Source organism: Phocoena phocoena, chromosome 7 (assembly GCF_963924675.1).
Source record: "Phocoena phocoena chromosome 7, mPhoPho1.1, whole genome shotgun sequence".
NCBI lineage: Eukaryota > Metazoa > Chordata > Mammalia > Artiodactyla > Phocoenidae > Phocoena > Phocoena phocoena.
In genome coordinates, this window is record NC_089225.1 from 60,345,769 (window position 1) to 60,366,718 (window position 20,950).

Here is a 20,950-nt window from a genome sequence, read left to right on the forward strand (position 1 = left end):
CTTCCCTGGTGGCGCAGTGGTTGTGAGTCTGCCTGCCGATGCAGGGGCCACGGGTTCGTGCCCTGGTCCGGGAGGATCCCACATGCCGCGGAGCGGCTGGACCCGTGAGCCATGGCCGCTGAGCCTGCGCGTCCGGAGCCTATGCTTCGCAACGGGAGAGGCCACAACAGTGAGAAGCCTGCGTACCGCAAAAAAAAAAAAATTCCTTCAAAGACTTTCAGTTACCTATATGATTAAGGCCAGATTTCTTTACTTAGTATCCAGAGACCACCATGATCGGATCCAGCCTCAGTGTCCCATTTTCCTCCCAACCTGTACAGTCTTGTCTGCTTAATGGTTCCCAAAACTGCCTTATCTCCATCTCTGCCCTTGTCTTTCCTGCACTGAATTCCCACCACCCTCCTCTCAACCTGATACCTCCCTATGCTTCAAAGACCAGCTCATGTGACACTCTCAACTGGCCGCTCAAGCCCACGTTGAACTTTCCCTTCTCTAAACTTTATAGAACTTCTTGACAATATTTGACATTCATTATCTTGTTATGTACCGATCTCCTCAACTGTATTGTGAGCTCTTTTAAACAGACTACGCACTCTTAATTCTTCAGAGACAAGCCTTGCCCCTCAAATATTTTAATGTATCCTAGAGGATATTTTTAAAGACCTGCAACAATATTAGTCCAGTCTTTTTATTACAGATTTTACATTCCAGGTTTATTTGTCCTCTCCCTTCTTCCTTCCTCATAGATAAGTAGAACAAAGAACATCTGTCAAGTGCATAGTAGTAATTGGCAGCCCTTCCTGTCACTAAATTATGTAGCCCAACAGGTGAGGGAGGGAGAGGAGATGGGAAATGAAGTGATTCAGTGCCCCTGTGATTTCACTGTTTTTTCACCAAGGAGAGGGTCAAGGCCCCACTTAGTATTTAACAAGTTGGAAGACTTTAGTAATTGCTCCATTCACACTTTATTCAAGTCTGGTATTAGATGTTAGAATATCTAACAAAATTGGCTGTGTGTGTGTGTGAGATCAACTATGACTCTTAAACTGCAAGGTATATACTCCCTACAATTTTCAAAGAGGAAATAGGTTGATTAGACATCTAGAACTTTTGCACAAGCCAGCATTTCCCAAAGTATGTGCCAAGGAACACTTGTCCCTTGAGATGATGCATGAAAAGAAGGTCTGCTGTCAATTAAATTGGAGAAATGCTGAACACAATCTTTTTTTGCAATTTTTTAAATTAATAAATTAAGGACACCGATAAATCCTGCAGTCAGGACTTGATTTAACTGAGCACTTCTTGAATTTGATAGATCATGGAACTTCTTTATTTCCATAAGGTTTGGTTGTTGAAAATCCAGATTCTTCTTTCTATTTCAAAATGGGAAGATAAAGGAACACGGGGCCCAGATTCCAAATGGCAACTAGACTGGGCTCAGGAGCAGCTTCCCCTTTAGATGGGACATTTCCTTTCTCATCAGCCACAGTCTCTCCTTCTCCTTATTGTATTTCAATACTTCATGCTTCCTGCCTGGCCCTTGAAAGCATTTGAATTGACAAACCCTGATCCAGGGTGTCAGGAAGTCAGCCACAATAATATTTAAGTGACCAGGGGTGATCTCCACTTGGATGTTAAGAAGGCATCTCAAACTTAACATGTCTGGACTTCCCTGGTGGCGCAGTGGTTAAGAATCCGCCTGCCAATGCAGGGGACGTGGGTTCAATCCCTGGTCCACGAAGATCCCACATGCTGCGGAGCAGCTAAGCCCATGCGCCACAACTACTGAAGCCCACGCACTCTAGGGCCTGCGTGCCGCAACTACTGAGCCTGCGTGCTACAACTAGAGCACATGCACCTAGAGCCCGTGCTCCACAACAAGAGAAGCCACCGCCATGAGAAGCCCACGCACCACAACGAAGAGTAGCCCCCCGCTCACTGCAACTAGAGAAAGCCCGTGCGCAGCAGTGAAGACCCAGCATGGCCAAAAATAAAAACAAACAAACAGCAACAACAACAACAAAACTTTAACATGTCCAAAACTGAACTCTTAATTTCACTCGCAAATCTACTCCTTCCAGTCCCCCTTATCTCAGTAAACAGCAACTCTGTCCTTTCATTTGGTAAAGGCCAAAACCCTTACCAGGAGCCATCCTCGACTCCTCTCTTTTGCTCACACCCCACTTCCAGACCCTCAGCAAATCCTGTTGGTTCTGCCTTCAGGGTGTCCCTGGAATCTGACCTCTGCTTCCCTCCTCCTCGCCCTCCACCCTGGTCTGAGCCACCTTATTTCTCACCCAAACTATGGCCATAGTCTTCTAACTGCTCTCTGTGCTTCTACCTTTGACCAACATACAGTTCATTTTTTACAAAGTAGTTAAAAGTGATCCCTTTAAAACCTAAGTCAGATCAAGCCTCTCACGTGCTCCAAGGTCTCCAGTGGTTTCCCATCTCTCCTGAAATATTGGAATTGCTGACCGTTGTCTACAATGTTATTTATAATCTGGATCTGCATATAGCTCTCTGGTCCCATCTCCTACCACGTTCCACTTCACTTAGTTCTCCCCAGCATTTTCCTTCGATGTGCCAAGCAGGGTGCCACCTCAGGGCCTTTGCATTTTTGGCCCTCCTCAGACCAGCTCGCTTTTCTTCCAAGTATTCCCATGTGTGCTCACACATTTGAATCATTCTCCAAATGTACCCTTTTTGGGTAGCCTTCTCCTGCTCTCCCCTGTGTATCCACATCACTCACTGTACGCTTACCTGCTTTTATTTGTCTTCAGAGCATTAACCACCACCTGACACGTTACATATTTATCTGTTTTTATTTGTGTCCTCTTCCTCTATTCCGTATCACTGCAGTGTAAACTCCCTGGAAACAAGGGTTTTCTTTTGTTAATACTGTATCCCTAGCACCTCCTACAGTTCCTGGCATATGATATGGCTCAGAATATATTTGAATGAACAAATGAATGACTATTTGGCATGGAGAGGAAGATTGTGGACCAGGTTCCAGAGGCCTTGGTAGCTGTGAAGGAATAATCATGCAGTTGGGAGATGATTAGTAGGAGAGAAAGTAGATTAGTTGGGAATTCTGAGTCTCTCAAGAACAGTGGATTTTGAGAGTAGAAGAGGGATGGTCCAGAGGTGGCAGAAGGTACCAGGAGAGCACAGACCCTCCTGCTTGCTGCTGACAGTGATTGTATGCTAGAATAAATGGCTTGAGGCTTATGAAGGCAGTGATTTCAAACCAGAAGCAAAGCGTTGGGAGCATTCTGCACAGGTGTTAAAAATATTGGTGGGGTGGGCGATAACTCTATTTTAAAACAAGAGTTGCTGTTTCCAGTCTCTCGTAGTACTTATTTTACAGTAATGTTATGTAATTGGCTAAGTTTATGGCCGGCTGACTGGATTTTGTTTGTTTTGATAATTACCCTTATATTACATATTTTAGAGAATTTTTTACAATATACAAGACTGGGACCACCCTGTAGAGACAGTTTCAGTAGTTCGGGATCAGCCAAGGATCTACATTTTTTAAAGTGAGGCCCCTGCTTAGAACCAGTGATTATTTTTATTTGTGTCACTATCAAGTCATTTCAGAAAATCAGATACTATTCCTCTAAGAACTTGGGATTTGGAACACATAATTACCAGGTGATAGTGTCCATTACTAGAGTGAATTGTTATAGCTCTACCGGGTTAGACATTGTAAATGCTCAAGTGACTCAATCTTTTTGTTTAATGAAAAATCAAAGAAAAAAAAATACCAGCTATTCCTTATAATGATTTAAAGTTTACGGGAGCTCAGAGATCATAAAATAAAGAACTTTTTAAGAAAAAAATAATATTAGTCATAAGAAGCTGGTAGTTAATCTTCTTGCCAGTTATTAATAAAATATATATTCAGTATTATGGTCAACCATTCCAACCTAATAGAAGATATCAATTACATGGGTATCTAAAAATGTTTCCTATACATAATCAACAATAATTAAGAAAACCAACCGTGGCTCATTCAGTTAACATTCTGACTGGTAACATGTGAAGTCTGTCCCAAGCGGTGATTCAGTGAGACTTATGTAACCATGGGCTGGTTTACCACCATATAACCACCAGTTCTGATATCGGCAGCATCTGCTATTTTTGCAGTGTTCATTATTAGTGAAGAAGGTATCTAGAAAACCAGAAGGTAAAAATGTTCCTCATCAGTGACTATACTTTATGTACAGGGTTTTCATAACAAGTTTTCTTCTTGGGCAAACAGACAAACAGATATAAAAATATCCCCAGCATATATGTGAACTGACTTGGAATATTTTTCTTCCAATTGAACCTCTGAAGCATCTTCTTCAAATAGCTTTGCTAAATGAAATAACCAAATTACTGCTTTGAAATACAGTATCTTTATTTTCTGAATATGAAACCTATTTCCATCTTTGGGTTGTGAAAACTATAATGATCCTTAAACAAAAATTTTCTCATTTCCGGGGAGAAGAATTCAAGCATTCTTGATTTATACCTAACCTCCAATTTAAATCATCTTCAGTCTTATCAGTGAAGAGGAATATAATTTGAAATCTGCCAGTATCTAAATAGAAAAATTGTAGAATTCAGTGGATCCAGGGATTTGCCGGGTGACCCTGGGACCCAGCTCTCAGTTCAGGGAGAAATACTAACCTAACGTGAAAATCTGCGGTGTCCTCACCATAGTGATGCTGGTAAATAAAGCCCGTGGTGCTAGGTATGTTTAAATTCCTGACTTGCTCCCAATTTAGGCTTTTGGGGATTCCACTCATCCCAAGGAACCTAACTTTTAGGACTGAGGACCAGTGTCGATAGGAAAATAATATCCGCTTGCAGAAACTCACACTATGACCAACTTCTGTGACTTAGGTACATTTTGTAAATTGGGTGTTCTGAAAAGTCTAAATATTAGGAAACGTTCATGAATAATAGAGCAACACCAGCAACAGCTGACATCTCATGAGTTCTCACTGTGGAAGGTTGAGCTACCGTCACCTTTTCCAGAAAACTAAACTCTGGCATAAAGTGGTGAAATATCTTGGCCACAGCTAATGAACAGCTAAGACAGGGTTTGCTCCCTGGAAGCCTGATTCTGGACCCCTTTTCTTGACCACTTCACTGTTTGCTCTGTGGTAGGGCTTGACAAGCTGGAATGTCTAGGGGAAAGGCCTTCTGTACTTGTCTAAGTGAACTTCGTAAGGCAGCATTTGTCAGTTACTTTTGAGTTACGCATTTCCTCATTTTTTTTTTTTCACTCAGCAATAACAGTGATTTTTCACATCCTCATTGGCCTGGGAAGCAATAGACCAGAAGGTACATAGACGAAAATGTTAATAATTATTGTGAAGTACTGGTATCAAAGGTGAATTTTAGGTTCTTTGTGCATTCCTGAATTTTACATTTTCTGTACTTTCACTACCTGTATTGCTTTTGGAATGAGAAATTCTGATCACTTATTTGTTTACTGAAAACGGCAATTAACCTTTTCCATGAAACAAAATGAGCAGCCCCACAGATTTCTTGCTCTCCCCACCATTTGGGTATTGTTGCCACTTCTGCTTGGTGTTTACAGTATGTGTTCAGTCCATGTCACATGTGCTGCAGTTGAGACCACTGGAAGGAAATTTGCCACCTGGCACTCACGCTCATTACCCACAAGTGATTTAGAATTCAACATTATCTGAGAAGAATCTGTTCGCTGCTTGCCCTGGTATGTTTGCCAGAACACTTCGGCTCTCTTGGCCTGCCTTAGTTTCTCACTTAAGAAGTTATCTCATTACCTTGAGCTGGCTGGTTTGGGTCAGCATGTTTATAGCAGCAAGGTTGTGAACCCCAGAGGGTCTCATTCGTAGGTCGTTGACGAGGTCTGGGAATCTGTTTATAGAAGCTTCCGCATGAGACTGTTATTCACCCAGGTTTGGACATCATTGCTCTTACAGAGTACATTTTCAAGTGTTTCATTAGGACTATAAAAACATCATCCCAAAGGACCATAAGTTTACAAAACTGCTTTATTTATTTGCGGTACGCGGGCCCTCTCACTGTTGTGGCCTCTCCCGTTGCGGAGCACAGGCTCCAGACGCGCAGGCTCAGCGGCCATGGCTCACGGGCCCAGCCGCTCCGCGGCACGTGGGATCTTCCCGGACCAGGGCACGAACCCGTGTCCCCTGCATCGGCAGGCGGACTCCCAACCACTGTGCCACCAGGGAAGCCCGAGAGTTATTATTAATGCAATTCTGCCGTCTTTCAGTGAGAGTAAGATAACTGTTACTATAGAGAAAGTAGTAGAATTACTACTTCTTCAGTCATGGCCTTCTGGCTTCGGTGATTTTAATATTTTATGCTATTCCAAAAATAACAAAAGTAATTCCTTGAAGGACATTATTAAGAAGGCAGCAGGCAAGTCCGTGCACCACTTTTGCTGTAGACATTCAAGGGATGCAGAATGTGCATTGCCATCCGCTGCTGTTGCTTTCCCACTGGCAGGTATCTAGGGCATCTGTCTCTACTCACTTTGTCAGCTTTCTCTGTAAATTCCGATGCTCTGGTCATGACGTGGTGCTAACTATGGTTGCTAGATTGACCACGTAACATAATGGCCATGTCAGGTACGGATTCTTTGCTTTCAAAAGGGTACTCAGGTGTGGTACACCTGCAGGGTGTTTGAACACATCTTTCTGTGGAAATAAGAAAGCACAGTATTCCTGAACATTTATTCTTACGGCATTTATAACTGAGCTGTTAGCTACCATTTATGGAATGCCTGCTGTGTGCCAGCATGTAGGCAGCACTGTCCATACACTGGGTGCCAACTCAGTGACTTGCAATGTTTTCCAAGCTAGACATTAACATCCCCATTTTACAGATGGAAAACATGGAGGCTGAGAAAGGTTCATGATCTGCCCAAGGCACATGGTAAATAGCAGCATGGGGGTTGGTATGCTTGTCTGTGTGACTGCAAAACTCATGTTCTTTTCTCTGCATCAGACACTGCATTCCTGAAGTAAAAGCTAGCTGGCTTGCTCTTAGTTTTTGAAAGTTGGAAACAAACCTCAAGGTTGTACCATATTTAAGAGTGCTGTAGCCTTTTTTGTTTGTTTGTTTGTTTTACTCATTTCTGCCCCTCTGTTTCCATGAAAGGTTGTGGTAGATGTGTTCAGTTAGTCTTGAGGTTAAACACTACTTGAAATTGCTGTAATTTTTTATCATCTGACATTAGCTTTAACTTTAGTAGAGGGCAGTATTTAAAAGCTTGGAGTCCAGAGGAGAACCTTGATTTCCATTCCAGCTCCAATACTTACTGACTCTGTGTCATTAACCTTACTGTGCCTCTCTCTGTTCAGTCAGCCATAAAATAAATTTAATAGTAATTAGTTAAAGGCTTTTTATGAAGACAGAATGAAATAATCCATGGAAAGCATAGAGACAGGGATATAGGAAGCACTAAATATTAACTCTCACCACTGTCATCATCATCAACACTATAAAGGTTACTAGTATCACTGAAATAGTGTTGCTATGTCAGAATTAGGTAGAACTAGAAGAGAGACAAGCCTAACAGCCAGAAGCTTGAATAAGAAAATACTTTAGAAGTTTATAAATCATTTTGGATATTTTTCTTTGAAAATATTTTATGTAATTCATGAATAGAAAAATAGCTTAGATAAAATAATGAGAAGAACAATTTCAATGGAGTTAACATTCAGAGAGTAATGGTCCAGTTCTCCTTATTATGTCTTAAATTTGTACGAAAAGTGAGTCTGTACAGAGGTTGGTAGCCACAACCTAAAATATTTCCAGCAGTTCTCTTACATCTTTAAAATGAAATTAAAGTAAACGACAGGCTGGACAAACCAAGAGACTCATTCAGCAGTTCTGTGGACTTTCATTTTGAGAGTCACGTTTCTCTCTGCGGGAGTCGCAACTAAACCGTTCAGCTATTGTTAAATGTCTCATTGTCTGTTTACCCACATCTTTGACACCAGGTAAACCAGACTTTAGTCATGTTGGCAGATTTCCACTTGCTGCCGAATAGGTATTGAGATCAGTGGATGCTACCTGGGGAACAAACTTTTACCAAATTAAAGAGCTGCAGTGAAATATGTGTGCTAGACTCCTGGTTTTAAGCTAAGTGTGCATCAGTTCTCTCTGAGCAGGGAGCACAAAGGACGGGTGAGTACTTCCACCTTCTCTGTGTGTTCTAAGTTCCTTAAAAAACTGATCTGGAATGAACCTAAGTTCATCAGTTGTCACAAATGGTACCACTCTGGTCGGAGGTGTTGATAATGGGGGAGAGCTATGCATGAGTGGGGGCAAAGGGTATATGGAACATCTCTGTACCTTCTCTCAGTTTTGTTGTGAGTTAAAACTGCTCAAGGGGGAAAAAAAAAAAGTCTTAAAGAAAAAACACTGACCTGGAAATTAAGTTGTAAGTTTAGTATTTGAAAGAAAACTTGATTTTAAAAGAATAATTAACAGGTTTATGTAACCCTTTAGTTAACCTGCTTATATAATATGTATAACACCTTGAAGGTACATGGCATGTGTTTCCAAGTCATGTGAAAGAATATGAAAATAGCCAGCTTGTGAACAAAAGTCTAAAGAAGTACAGCACAAATTTTGATATTAAAGGAAACATTATGAAGATTTAATTTGTTACTGAAGATGTTGCCACATTACATTTTTTTGTGTTCTCCATTGACCAGTCACAGCTTCAAATCTAATAAACAAGAGCTCTGTGATTAATTCACCAGATGTTCCTAGTTTAAAAGTCCTTATTTTAAAATGTTTTCAAAAGTTCTATTCTATTGGAGCTGTGATTTTGATATTTCCAAGATGAAGCTAGAAGGCAGTTTTATACCTGATCTTGTGTTAATGATTGCTGAGGGACTGTTCTCTACAAATTAATCAGAGAGCACTGAAAAATTCTAGAAATTGACTGGCTGTGGTATGCAGGGCCTTGTGCTAGGGGTAAAGGGAGTAGGATACCAAGGTGAAGATGGGCTGGTTCTTACTTTCATGGAGCATCCAGTTGAACTAGAATCCAAGACTGAGTATGACAAATTTGAAAACTGTCTTCTTCATATCTGCACTATTAAAAAGTAGCATTCAAGTACTTGGATATTTCATTAAAAATAATGAGTGGTTGTGTGTGTAATTACAAAACTTCAGGGATATACTTTTGGCTTTTATTTAAAAACCATGAGTTTGAAGCCAATTCTTAAGGTAGTGGATTAATTTTTTATTATTGGATAGATGATACGTTCGAATAATATACAAATATACAATATACTGCACAAGTTTGTATAAGACCTTTTGGCTTCTTATCATTATGAAAATTAAATGAAATAGCTTATTTTTTGAAGCTAGTTACATTTATAATAATAGGTATCATCAGCTGGTAGTTTTATAAATCATGCTTTACTTTTTCAGTAAAATATATACATATGTTTGTGGTAATAAAAATATTCATGTACTTACTGTATCTTAGGAAACACTTTTATAATTCTCTGTTCCTTGGAAAATCAACAAAATTTGGGGTTTGGATTGTTCATTCAGTTTACATGTGTACTATATTATAAATGTTTGAAATGAATGAACCTCTTACTTTTCTTCCCTAATATGAACTTCTGTAAAATCGGGTGGAGAAAAGACTAATGTTGTGTTTCTTGTGACAGGTACTGCAGTAGGTATTTTACAGATGCTGTCCTGGTTTGTTTGGTCACTAACCCTTCTGACCCACAAAATCCCAGCAACATTTTAAGTATCCCCAGGTCTCTATACAGAGACAAAACTCATTTTTTATCACACTTTAAATATCCTAAATTGATTTCTGTTTCTGTGGCTTGATTTGTAAATTAGGCGATTTACTTTCTTTCACCTGGCTAAGTTCCTGAGTTAATCCTTTATTTCTTGCCTGCATAGTTGCTAAGGTCAAGTTTCTTTCCAGGTTTCGCATTTCTTACCATGTTTGTTTGTTTGGGGGAGGGGGAAGCCGGAGGAAATGTTATGTGTATTTTATTGCCTAGCCAATCTGCAAGTGTGAAGATAGAGAAGGATCCTTATGTTATGTACCCTCTGAAAAACTCCACTATACATTCGTGAGAGAATGAGAGTAAAAAAGGCAAATAACATCTTGGTATTGTTATAAAAACAATTTTCACCTTGCACATGCCCTGAAAGGGCCCTGGGGACCTCCAGGGTTCATGGACCACCTTTTGAGAAGCACTGCTGCAGAAGTTAGAGGGGTGGGGAGAGTAACAGTGGGGTGGGAACTTTGACTTCTTTTATATATTTCTATGCTGTGCTTGAATTTTTTATAATGAGCATATATTACTTTGGTCATTTCTAAACACAAAAAAGAAAGTGAAGGGGTGTGAGGGGAGATGATTACATCCTAGAAAGTAATACAATTTTTGCTTCAACAACAATTCTCATTTTAGTTCCTAATTATATGATCTCAGAATAAATCTAAATTTCATATTCAGCTGCTATGTTTTAAATAGGATCCCATACAGAATATTAACATGAACAAGTAAATAATGCAAGTCCCAGGTCATTTGTTCCCATTGTCTTCTTTTTTTTTTTATTGGAGTATAATTGCTTTACAGTGTTGTGTTAGGTTCTACTGTACAGCAAAGTGAATCAGCTATACGTATACATATATCCCGTCTTTTTTGGATTTCCTTCCCATTTAGGTCACCACAGAGCACTGAGTAGAGTTCCCTGTGCTATACAGTAGGTTCTTATTAGTTATCTATTTTATACATAGTATCGATAGTGTATATATGTCAATCCCAATCTCCCAATTCATCCCACCCCCTCCTTTCCCCCTTGGTATCCATACATTTGTTCTCTATGTCTGTGTCTCTGTTTCTGCTTTGTAAATAAGATCATCTATACCAATTTTTTTAGATTCCACATAGATGTGTTAATATATGATATTTGTTTTTCTCTTTCTGACTTACTTCACTCTGTAGGACAGTCTCGAGGTCCATCCACATTTCTACAAATTACCCAATTTTGTTCCTTTTTATGGCTGAGTAATATTCCATTGTATATATGTACCACATCATTCAGAGTAATAACAGTAAAGATGATCCAAAATCTCGGAAATAGAATGGAGAAAATACAAGAAACATTTAACAAGGACCTAGAAGAACTAAAGAACAAACAGTGATGAACAACACAATAACTGAAATTAAAAATACACTAGAAGGAATCAGTAGCAGAATAACTGAGGCAGAAGAACGGATAAGTGAGCTGGAAGATAGAATGGTGGAAATAACTGCCGCAGAGCAGAATAAAGAAAAAAGAATGAAAAGAGTTGAGGACAGGGGACTTCCCTGGTGGTCCAGTGGTTAAGAATCCACCTTCCAATGCAGGGGACTAGGGTTCAGTCCCTGGTCGGGGAACTAAGATCCCACATGCCACGGGGCAGCTAAGCCTGTGCGCCGCAACTGCTGAGCCCAGAGCCACAATGAAGGATCCCACATGCTGCAACAAAGTTCCCGTGTGCCTCAACTAGGACCCGACAGAGCTAAATAAATACATAAAATAAATATTTTTAAAAAGAAAAGAATTGAGGACAGTCTCAGAGACCTCTGAGACAACATTAAACGCACCAACATTCAAATGATAGGGGTCCCATTGTCTGTTAAAGATCTGAACACACACTCCCTGTTTTTCTCTCTGTAGTATGCCTTTGCTTCTGACTCTCCCACAAAAGGTGCTGACGCTGAATATGTCGATGCTCAGTCCCTTGTATCATTTTTCCCTGCTAATTCAAGTGAACCTGGGAATGGAAAGAGCAGAGTCCCATTTAATGCTTAAATTGTCCTTGGACACTTCAGCTGTCAGATTAGGAATTCTTGCTCTCCCGGCCCAACTTTGTATTTGGCCCCAAAATATCTGTTCTTATTTCTTCTGCTTCCTCACAAGTTGGAGAAATAGGAGCAATTCCTAAATCTTTCACTTCAGTTATCCTCTTTCTAATAAATGACTTAAAAAAGCATTCAGGTAGGATTTTAAAAATTTACGATCGGACTTCTTGTTTTCAAGGTAACAGAAATAACCAAAAGCTTGAAAACCTAAAGAAATTAGAATAATTTGGCTCAGGTCAAAGTGTAATTTTCTTTATGAAAAAAGCAAACATTAATCTGATAGTTTTCCAGTGAGATACTAAAAAGAGACCTTAATAAGTAATAAAATCCAACTTTGTCTATTGAAACAATGAAATGTTATAACTAGAGGAAAAATGTTACATTTTCAGCCTATATCTAAATATTAACTCCATTGAATTATTCCTTTAACGTCTTTCAGATTTATCCCTTCATATAAAGTGCTTAATTTTTTCCAAATATAAAGTAATGTATATTTTTTGCACTAAAAAATTAGAAAAAAATTAAGAAAAAATTAAAAATCATCTATAATCCCACCACCTCTGTACAGCTACTGTTAACATTCTGAAATATATTTTGATTATATGTTTAACATCATCATATTCTACATACTCCTTATAGCCTGATTTTTTAGTTGACAGAACATCATGGCTATTTTTTCCATACCAATAAACAGAAATTCATGTTGTCACTTTGATTCACTGCATGTTATATCCTTAAAAGTCTGTACTATTCTCATATGTATTAGATTTTTAAATTTTTTAAATTAATTTATTTTTGGCTGCGTTGGGTCTTTGCTGCATGCGGGCTTTCTCTAGTTGCGGCGAGCGGGGGCTACTCTTTGTTGCGGTGCGTGGGCTTCTCACTGCGGTGAATTCTCTTGTTGCAGAGCATGGGCTCTAGGTACACGGGCTTCAGTAGTTGTGGCACGCAGGCTCACTAGTTGTGGCTCACGAGTGCAGGCTCAGTAGTTGTGGCACACGGGCTTAGTTGCTCCGTGGCCTGTGGGATCTTCTGGACCAGGGCTGGAACCCTTGTCCCCTGCCTTGGCAGGCAGATTCTTAACCACTGCGCCACCAGGGAAGCCCTAGATTTTTTTTTTACTATAATAAAATAATGCTTTAGTAAGCACGTCTGTTCCTATATCTTTCCATACCAGTCTGATCATTTCCTTAGGGTAAAGACTTAGCTGTGGGATTGCTGGATCATTGCGGCAGGTACTTTTTTTTCCAAAGACTTTTTAATACAATTGCAAAATTCCTCTTTAGAAAGACTGTACCCAGTTTATAGTCCCTTTCCCCCAATGCTGATCTATTCTTGAATGTAATGGGTTTTTAAAAAATCATTATTATTTTGGTTTTCACTTCTTTGAAAATCTTTGTGGTTGAAGTTGAACATCTTTTCAAATGTTCTGCACAAGTTGCCTGTTCATGTGCTTTGCCTCTTTTCCTGTTGGAATGTCATCTCACTGATCTGTGAATGCTCTTTATAGTCTTTGAAAGACATCTACTGCTTATTATATGTGATGTATTGTTTTCTTCTCTGTGCATTTAAGAATTGTCATATAATTATAATATTATAATATATAATTATCCTATAAGGATTATAAGAAACTCTAGAGACTGAATGGTATTAAGGCTCTGGGCTTTTTGATGTAGACCTTTCTCTTTGTCTCCTGCCATTGGAGAGATGAGCAAATATTTCTATGTAAGGCTAATTGTCTAAGTAGTAGGTGTGCCACCATTCTCATAGTTATAAAAATGTTGAGACATAATCCATGTTTTTTTTTTTTAATATATGTGTTCTCTGACTCTTTCTCTAAGACTGAAACCAGCGTTGCAGCAGGAATTCACCAGCAGGTCCATAAGGGGAGAAAACAAAATCCTTATCCTCGCATTTTTCTTACAGTTGTTGCTACCTTTGGTCCCCTCAGGAACTTGCGGTTTTTAATATAGCTCACTGTTCTCACTGTGATCTGTGTGATCTCACCCCCATGTCCATCGACATGAGAAATGGGTTCTCTAACCCTAGGCTGTATTTCCATGTATTTTCAGAGTATCCACATACTGGAGAGGACTTCTTCCTCTAGCACTGAACCTTCTGTAAGTCGGCAACTGCTGGAACCGGTCCCCCTCTCCAAGGTCAGTGACAGAATGTGTTGCTTTCTCACATGGTAGGATGCCTGGCCTGTGGCCAGTTGAACAATACCTCTTACACCTGACTCCCCTAAGGTAGCTGTGACACCCATTGTAGAGCTGCTCTTTCACTTCTTTCCACCTCCAGTATGTAGGGTTTCTTTGCCCTGCGTAAGGAGGAAAGAGATGAAAGTGTATTTGCTGGGATGTGCAGGGTTACATAGAAACGTCCAGAATTCTCTTTATTTTAAGGGAAAAGGGCAAGAGAAACTCTTTGCATTCCCTGTTGGTAAGATGAGCTAATATTTCTATATCGAGGTTATAGAAAAACATCACTGGGTCCAGCAGTAACAACACAACAACAGGTACAGTTGTTGCCCATGCACTGCACACCAGGTGCTATACTAACTGCTTAGATACATGATCCCATTTACTGTAATCCTTATGAGCAGTTCCATGCAGTGTAGGTTTTTATTACATTTTACAGGTATGGAAACCGAGAGTTAGTAACTTGCCCAAAGTCAAAAAAGCTGCTAAGTAGCAGAGCAGGGATTCAAACTTAGACTTGTTTAAGCTCTACCCCACCTGCAGAGTAACACAGTCCCTAGCCAGAGGGGGCGTTGTACATTCAGAGTTCCAGTCCCCTTCTCACGTCTGGACTTCCTAGCAGTGAGCTCTGAGGAGAACCCTGCAGACTACTGATGAAGACCTTTTCTGTTTCATGGAAGCCAGTGTCCCCTCCTCTTCAGCTTTCTCTTCCTCGGACTAGGAGGATATCTAAATTCATTTATGTCTAAAATGCAAAAATCACAAAGAAAAGTCAAGGAGACACCATCCTACTCACCCCCACCCCTTGCTCGATTCCCTGAGATTTCCGGTGGGTTGGCTCTCCTACTGAGAAACTCAGAAAATAGAACGCATGGGGATTTTGAATCCAAATATAAAAACAGCACTTTAATCTCCCTGAAAGATTAACTTCTAAGTATGTATAAGTGATCCATCCACATTGCTTTTCCTATATTAAACAGAATCCTTTAGGAAAAGAACACTCTACTACACTACTGTATTGTAGAATACAGACATTTGTACCTCTACACTTTGAAGGCATTACAAACTATAAATTTATTCCATCAGACAGGAGTAGACTGCTAAACTAAAAAAGGGGGAGTTATTAAACTATTTTTAAAAAACTTAGAAATGAAAAATGCTCTTATTTCTATTTGAATGGCAAACAGAGAATGTCTACTTGGTAAATGTGACGACTAATCTCTTTGAAACCTCAGTCCTCTCTTACACACAGCTAAAGGACAGAGAGAATAAATATTGATTTAGGGGTGATAGAGAAGGCAGCTAACATTGACTGAGCACCCACTTTGAGCCAGGCACTGGATTAGTACATACATCCTCTCAGTCAGTCCCCAACTCGATGAAGTGAGTACCGATATCATTCTCATTTTGTTGATAAGGAAACTGAGACTTGGGGTATGTATAAGTAAGTTGTCCAGAGTCAGATAGCTGTGAAGTATGTGACATTTAGAGCAGTGGAAACAGAGAAAGGAAGACTTGTAGAATGAGACACAGAAATGGAAAGGAGAGGTGCTGGTATTAAAACAACAAGTAGGGAGCGACACATACACATGACTTGCTCCGGCCACTCCTGGCCCACCAGCTACATCTCCAGCTTCTTGGGCATTTCACTTCATACTCCAGCTGCAGCCACCTGCATGCCGTTCCCTCCGGCCATGCCTTTCTCTCTTCCACTGTTGGGCATCTGTTTCTTCCACCAGGCCTGCAGGAATGCTGTCCTGCTCCCTTCCCCTTTCTTCACTGAAATAAACTCCAACTTCTTTTAAATTAGGCCCACAGGAACCCTTTCTCAAGTGCTGGTCATTGACTCCCTCAGCCCCAGGCTGTCTTGTGTAGCCCGTCTCTGTACTTACCACACTCATTACTTTATTTCACATTCTTCCTTTATGTCAGATTCCCTAGGACAGCCTGAGACTGAGCTTAGGGTGCCTGTGATTTATGGAGGAAGAACCCTTAGGAGGAAAGGGGTGAGCGAAGAGGTTAGGACAGGTGCCGGTGCTGAGCAATAGGGGGTTCCAGCTGGAGTCCACCCTCAACCTGATCCCATGGTGAGCTCTGGAGCATGAGTTATGTCACAGAGTTGGACTCACCCTGAGGCAAGAAGGACTTTTCATTCCCTCAGCTGTTTGTACCCTTGTGTCCTTCAGTCCTTGAGAGCCATGGGGGAGGGTGATGCTACAGCATAATTTCCCAGGTGAAGGCCCCAGCTTGGCCAAACAGCAATTCCTGGTAGAAGAAGGAAGCTGTTAGCCTTAGCAGTTCACAGTGCTCACAGCAGCTGGGACATGGGTCCACTGGCCTGATACAGGGATCTGGGTAGGGCACCAACAGTATCCACTTCCCATTACTCCTCCGTGCAGCTGCCTGCTTGGACCTTGCTGTACAACTAATACTCTTGTGTTTTTCTGTTAATAGATAACACATCTCTTGGGACCTGATGAAATCAGAGAATCCCATCCAATCCAGACACCATAGCATCTCACCATCTCTCAGCCCCTTTGAGAGAAGATGGGCTTCCTGGGCACTGGTTGGTGGTGGAAGAACATTGTTTGAAGTACACATACTCCTGTCTCAGGATTTTTCCAGTTTCTTTGTTTGGTGCTTTCACCTCCTAAAGCATTCCATATATTCCCCTGCCCACTCACACATGCACAGAGAATATACCCTTGAGAAAGGAAGTGTCTCTGGCTTTTTCAAATGAGCAGACTGGGGCTATAATTAGGTTACTTTCTGTTTTTAGGTATTGTTATTACATCAAAGTTCTTTTTAAAGCCTCTGTAAGAGCAAAAATGTTTGTATAATCTGATTCAAGTACTGATGTGATCACATTAGGGCTTTTGACTCTGTTTCTAAGTAAACCTATGAAAGTTGGTGGCTTTTAAGCAGAAAATTAATATCAATTGAAATTATGAAAAAATTACTCAATTTTCAGAAAGTAATTTTAGCTTTCTCAAGATAGACCTGATCTACTAAGTATAGAGATGGATTGTACTAAGTCCTGGGATGGGATATTTCATTTCTTACACACCTTATCTGTAACATTATCATCAGTATTTATTTATTTATTTATTTAAAAATTTACTTTATTTATTATTTTTGGCTGCATTGGGTCTTTGTTGCTGCACGCGGGCTTTCTCTAGTTGCAGCGAGCAGGGGCTCCTCCTCATTGCGGTGCGCAGGCTTATTGCAGTGGCTTCTCTTGTTGCGGAGCACAGGCTCTAGGTGCGGGCTTCAGTAGTTGTGGCATGTGGGCTCAATAGTTGTGGCGCATGGGCTTAGCTGCTCTGCAGCATATGGGATCTTTCCGGACCAGGGCTCGAACCCATGTCTCCTGCATTGGGAGGTGGATTCTTAAGCATTGCACCACCAGGGAAGTCTCCAGTATTTATAATTGAAGTAGAGAGAGTTGTTTGTTCTGGCTTTATCTTTTGCCTTTTTGTCTGTTTGACAGTTTATTTAACTCTAAGAACTATGTTAGGATTCTTCCTAATTTCTTTTGCTGGGTTTAGTAATTCTGCATCAGAGCGAGTGGAATTATTTGTTCAGAGCTGCTGCATTTATGTTTAAAAAATACATTTTAACTTCTTGCTTTTCCTATCTTACTTATCTATACCCCCCCCATTTTTTTCCCTCTGTGGTTAAATTCCCAAAGAAGAAAAAAACTGCTGTGATAGAGATCAGTAGTCATAGCACCACAGGGACAAGCAACTACTACAGTCTGATTTTAATTAGAAAAAAATCCAAAAAGCATTTGTACTTATTATTAAATGTTTCCATTTTCATTAGTAATCCAGAGTATTCATCATATATGTACACACACACACACACACACACACACACAAACACACACACACACACACACAATAAATCAAAGATGAACACTACTAGCCTTCAGATAAGATAAGATCTAGCCAAAAATAAAAATGCTATTCTTCTGGAGATGGTATCTATGGATGGGGCTACTAAAAATAGAAATATCATTAAATACAGCTGAGGGCTTCCCTGGTGGCGCAGTGGTTGAGAGTCTGCCTGCCAATGCAGGGGACGCGGGTTCGTGCCCCGGTCCAGGAGGATCCTACATGCCGCGGAGCGGCTGGGCCCGTGAGCCATGGCCGCTGGGCCTGCGCGTCCGGAGCCTGTGCTCCGCGGCGGGAGAGGCCACAGCATTGAGAGGCCCGCGTAACGCAAAAAAAAAAAAAAAAAAAAAAAAAAATACAGCTGATATCTCTCTAAGAACAGAGAGAGCACTAATGAATATACGTACACATATATAGAGAGTTATTCTTTTAATTTCTTGATTATACCAAGGCTTTCTAAAAGAAATCTATAGAAATCCATCACTTTTATGGAATAAAAATCCATCATTTTTATCTACTTTGCTGATGAGAGTAAAAAGCCAAAGATACTGGACTTTTTATGAGAAGCTACTATTTTCTTCTGTTATTCTAACATTATTTATAAGCAATGCTCACCTGAATTCAATTGCAATTCATTATTATGAAAATTCCAAAACGCTCTGCTTTGTACTCCTGATGATAATCCCTTTTATTGTCCAAAAAACATGGTATAGAGCCTGAAACTGTCTCATCAGAAAATATATATATATATATGTATATATAATTTTTTTTTAGGTAAGAAGTGGATTTATTTAGAGAGATACACATTCCATAGAGAAATATACATTTAAAAATTACTGTATCTAATTAACAGTTCAGACCAATCACAGTTTCTGACAGTATTCAAGTAGAAAATCACTTTGGGGGTTGTTTTCTTATGTTAAGGGGAGATTTACAGCTCCTTCAAAGGGTTCTTAATATTGCTGAATGAACACTGGTAGGTGCGTTTCTGTAAGGGCTGTAGTTCATTCACTAGGCACCCCTCAGGGATGACCAAGCAGATGGAGAAATAACACTGATCTCACATTAGTTCTCAGGGCAGTGGTGGTTGTAGGGTTGGGCTTAGATAGGGTAGAAGCACGATGCTGGCTTTGGAGGGCTCTTCACAAGCCAGGAGTATCTCCTAGGCTTCATGATGTTTTGCATGAAGCAATGTTCAGCCACATCTCCTGGAAACAATTTTCGGTGAAAATCCCCCTCTAGTTACACATATTTGGGCTTAGATTTGACTCGGCCATAGGGAAAGCAGCTTCTGAGATGAAAGGAGAAGACAGGGGAAAGAGGCGTGGATGGCAAATACACAACCCTCTCCCCCCCTGCTCCTGTGGCCGACATCGGTAACCGATTACGGCCCCTTCGCCCCTGGGTCCTGTCAGAGCCTCACAGTCCTGCAGCAGGTTCTGGGCGGCCACCACCCAGACACTGGGCCAGCAAGTCCAGCGGCCCTGAAATGGAACCCACTGCCATTCCCGTTGAAGTCTTTGTGCTGTGGTCTAAAGATGATTTCTGATAGAACATGTCAGAAGGCAGCTTCCTGAGTCAGTTTGGGTTGGGGCGTTCTGCAGAGGGGCCTGCCCTGATCCGTGGAGCTGCATCCGTCTTTCCAGAGCTGAGGCAGCCGAGCAGGTTATGCTGAGAGATTTTGCTTCCTTGCACTGTGGGCAGGATTGCAGCGGTTGTGCATGGGATGTGACCTCGTTGTTTCTGCCTCTACTTTGCTTGATTGTGCCCCAAGCCTGAGATCTAGAATATGAGTGTTTGCCAGATCAGCGGTTACTTCAGAGCTGCGTGAGCCCTTAGAAATTACCTGGTCCAGGGATTTTAAAACCCAGGATGTTGCTAAGGGGCAGGTATCTAACATGGAAGCAGACCCAAGGGGGACTGTGGTAAACTGAAGATGGGCAGCCATCCTTCAGGGCAGGCCCAGCATTGCCAGATCTTAGGCTTTCACAAAACACTAGAAATTTGGGTTTTTAAAGCCTGCAATCCTCTGATGTTTAAAATGTTGACAAATCATTTTTAAAACTTTTTTTAACACCATAGACGAACAAAACATGTCTCATGGAAGAGGAAACCATGATTTAGTCTGTTTTTAACAGAGGAGGGTGATATGGACTCTAGAATCCCAGATTTCTGGCTCTTTCATGGGCTCCTAAGGGTATGTATGTCTTCGAAGCACGGACTTCTTGGTGGGTGTTTGGCAAGCGGGGCATTTTATGCTCACTCTGAAATGCACGCAGCCTCACTGAGAGGAAACAGATGCCCACAGCGCTGCTCTTCAGCATGAGAAGTCATGAGCCACTTAAGCTGCTGCAGCCTTTTCATTTCTACAGAAAACCAGGCCCACACACGAATTGAACATGTTTCACCAAAATGATCTTATTTTAAAACTTTAAAGTGCCTCTGTGCCCAGAGATGAACTGTCTGGAAAAATGCATTTTAAACCTTGTGAATGCAGGCAATCAAAAGTCCATTCTACCCCAGACTCCACCTCCATCCAGCTCATCTCTGATGGACCCTCATACCTCCAGGGGTACCCGGAAACTCGTTCTCACTTCAATTATAAGTGCATAGCTGGGTCTGAGGCTAGAATTTGCTCCAGAACGGTGGGTTGAGTATCACTTTAAAAGCAATTTCTACTTAAGAATCTGCTTTAAGTGTGTCATCAAACATTGAGAAACATGTGATTTGTTTTTCTTCTTTTCTCTCAGGAAGCTGACAGCTGGGAGATTATAGAAGGGCTGAAAATAGGCCAAACCAATGTCCAGAGACCAGACAAACATGAAGGCTTTATGCTAAAGAAGAGAAAATGGCCTTTAAAGGGCTGGCACAAGGTAACTTTTTCATCATATTATCTTCAGATCATCTTCATAAATAGAGGCTCTTATTTGGTGTCATTAGGTGG

At 40.8% G+C, this 20,950-nt stretch overlaps 1 protein-coding gene across 4 annotated transcripts in view; it reads left to right on the forward strand.

The window, feature by feature from the left end:
• The window catches only part of OSBPL6 (oxysterol binding protein like 6), an 87,904-nt gene that overhangs the window by 9,729 nt on the left and 57,225 nt on the right, over positions 1 to 20,950 (forward strand). For all 4 annotated transcript variants that reach the window (XM_065881175.1, XM_065881176.1, XM_065881179.1 and 1 more), the window contains exons 2-3: positions 13,982 to 14,068; positions 20,757 to 20,879. In XM_065881175.1, the coding sequence (XP_065737247.1) occupies positions 13,982 to 14,068; positions 20,757 to 20,879 (210 nt within the window). The remainder of the gene's footprint in view (positions 1 to 13,981; positions 14,069 to 20,756; positions 20,880 to 20,950) is intronic.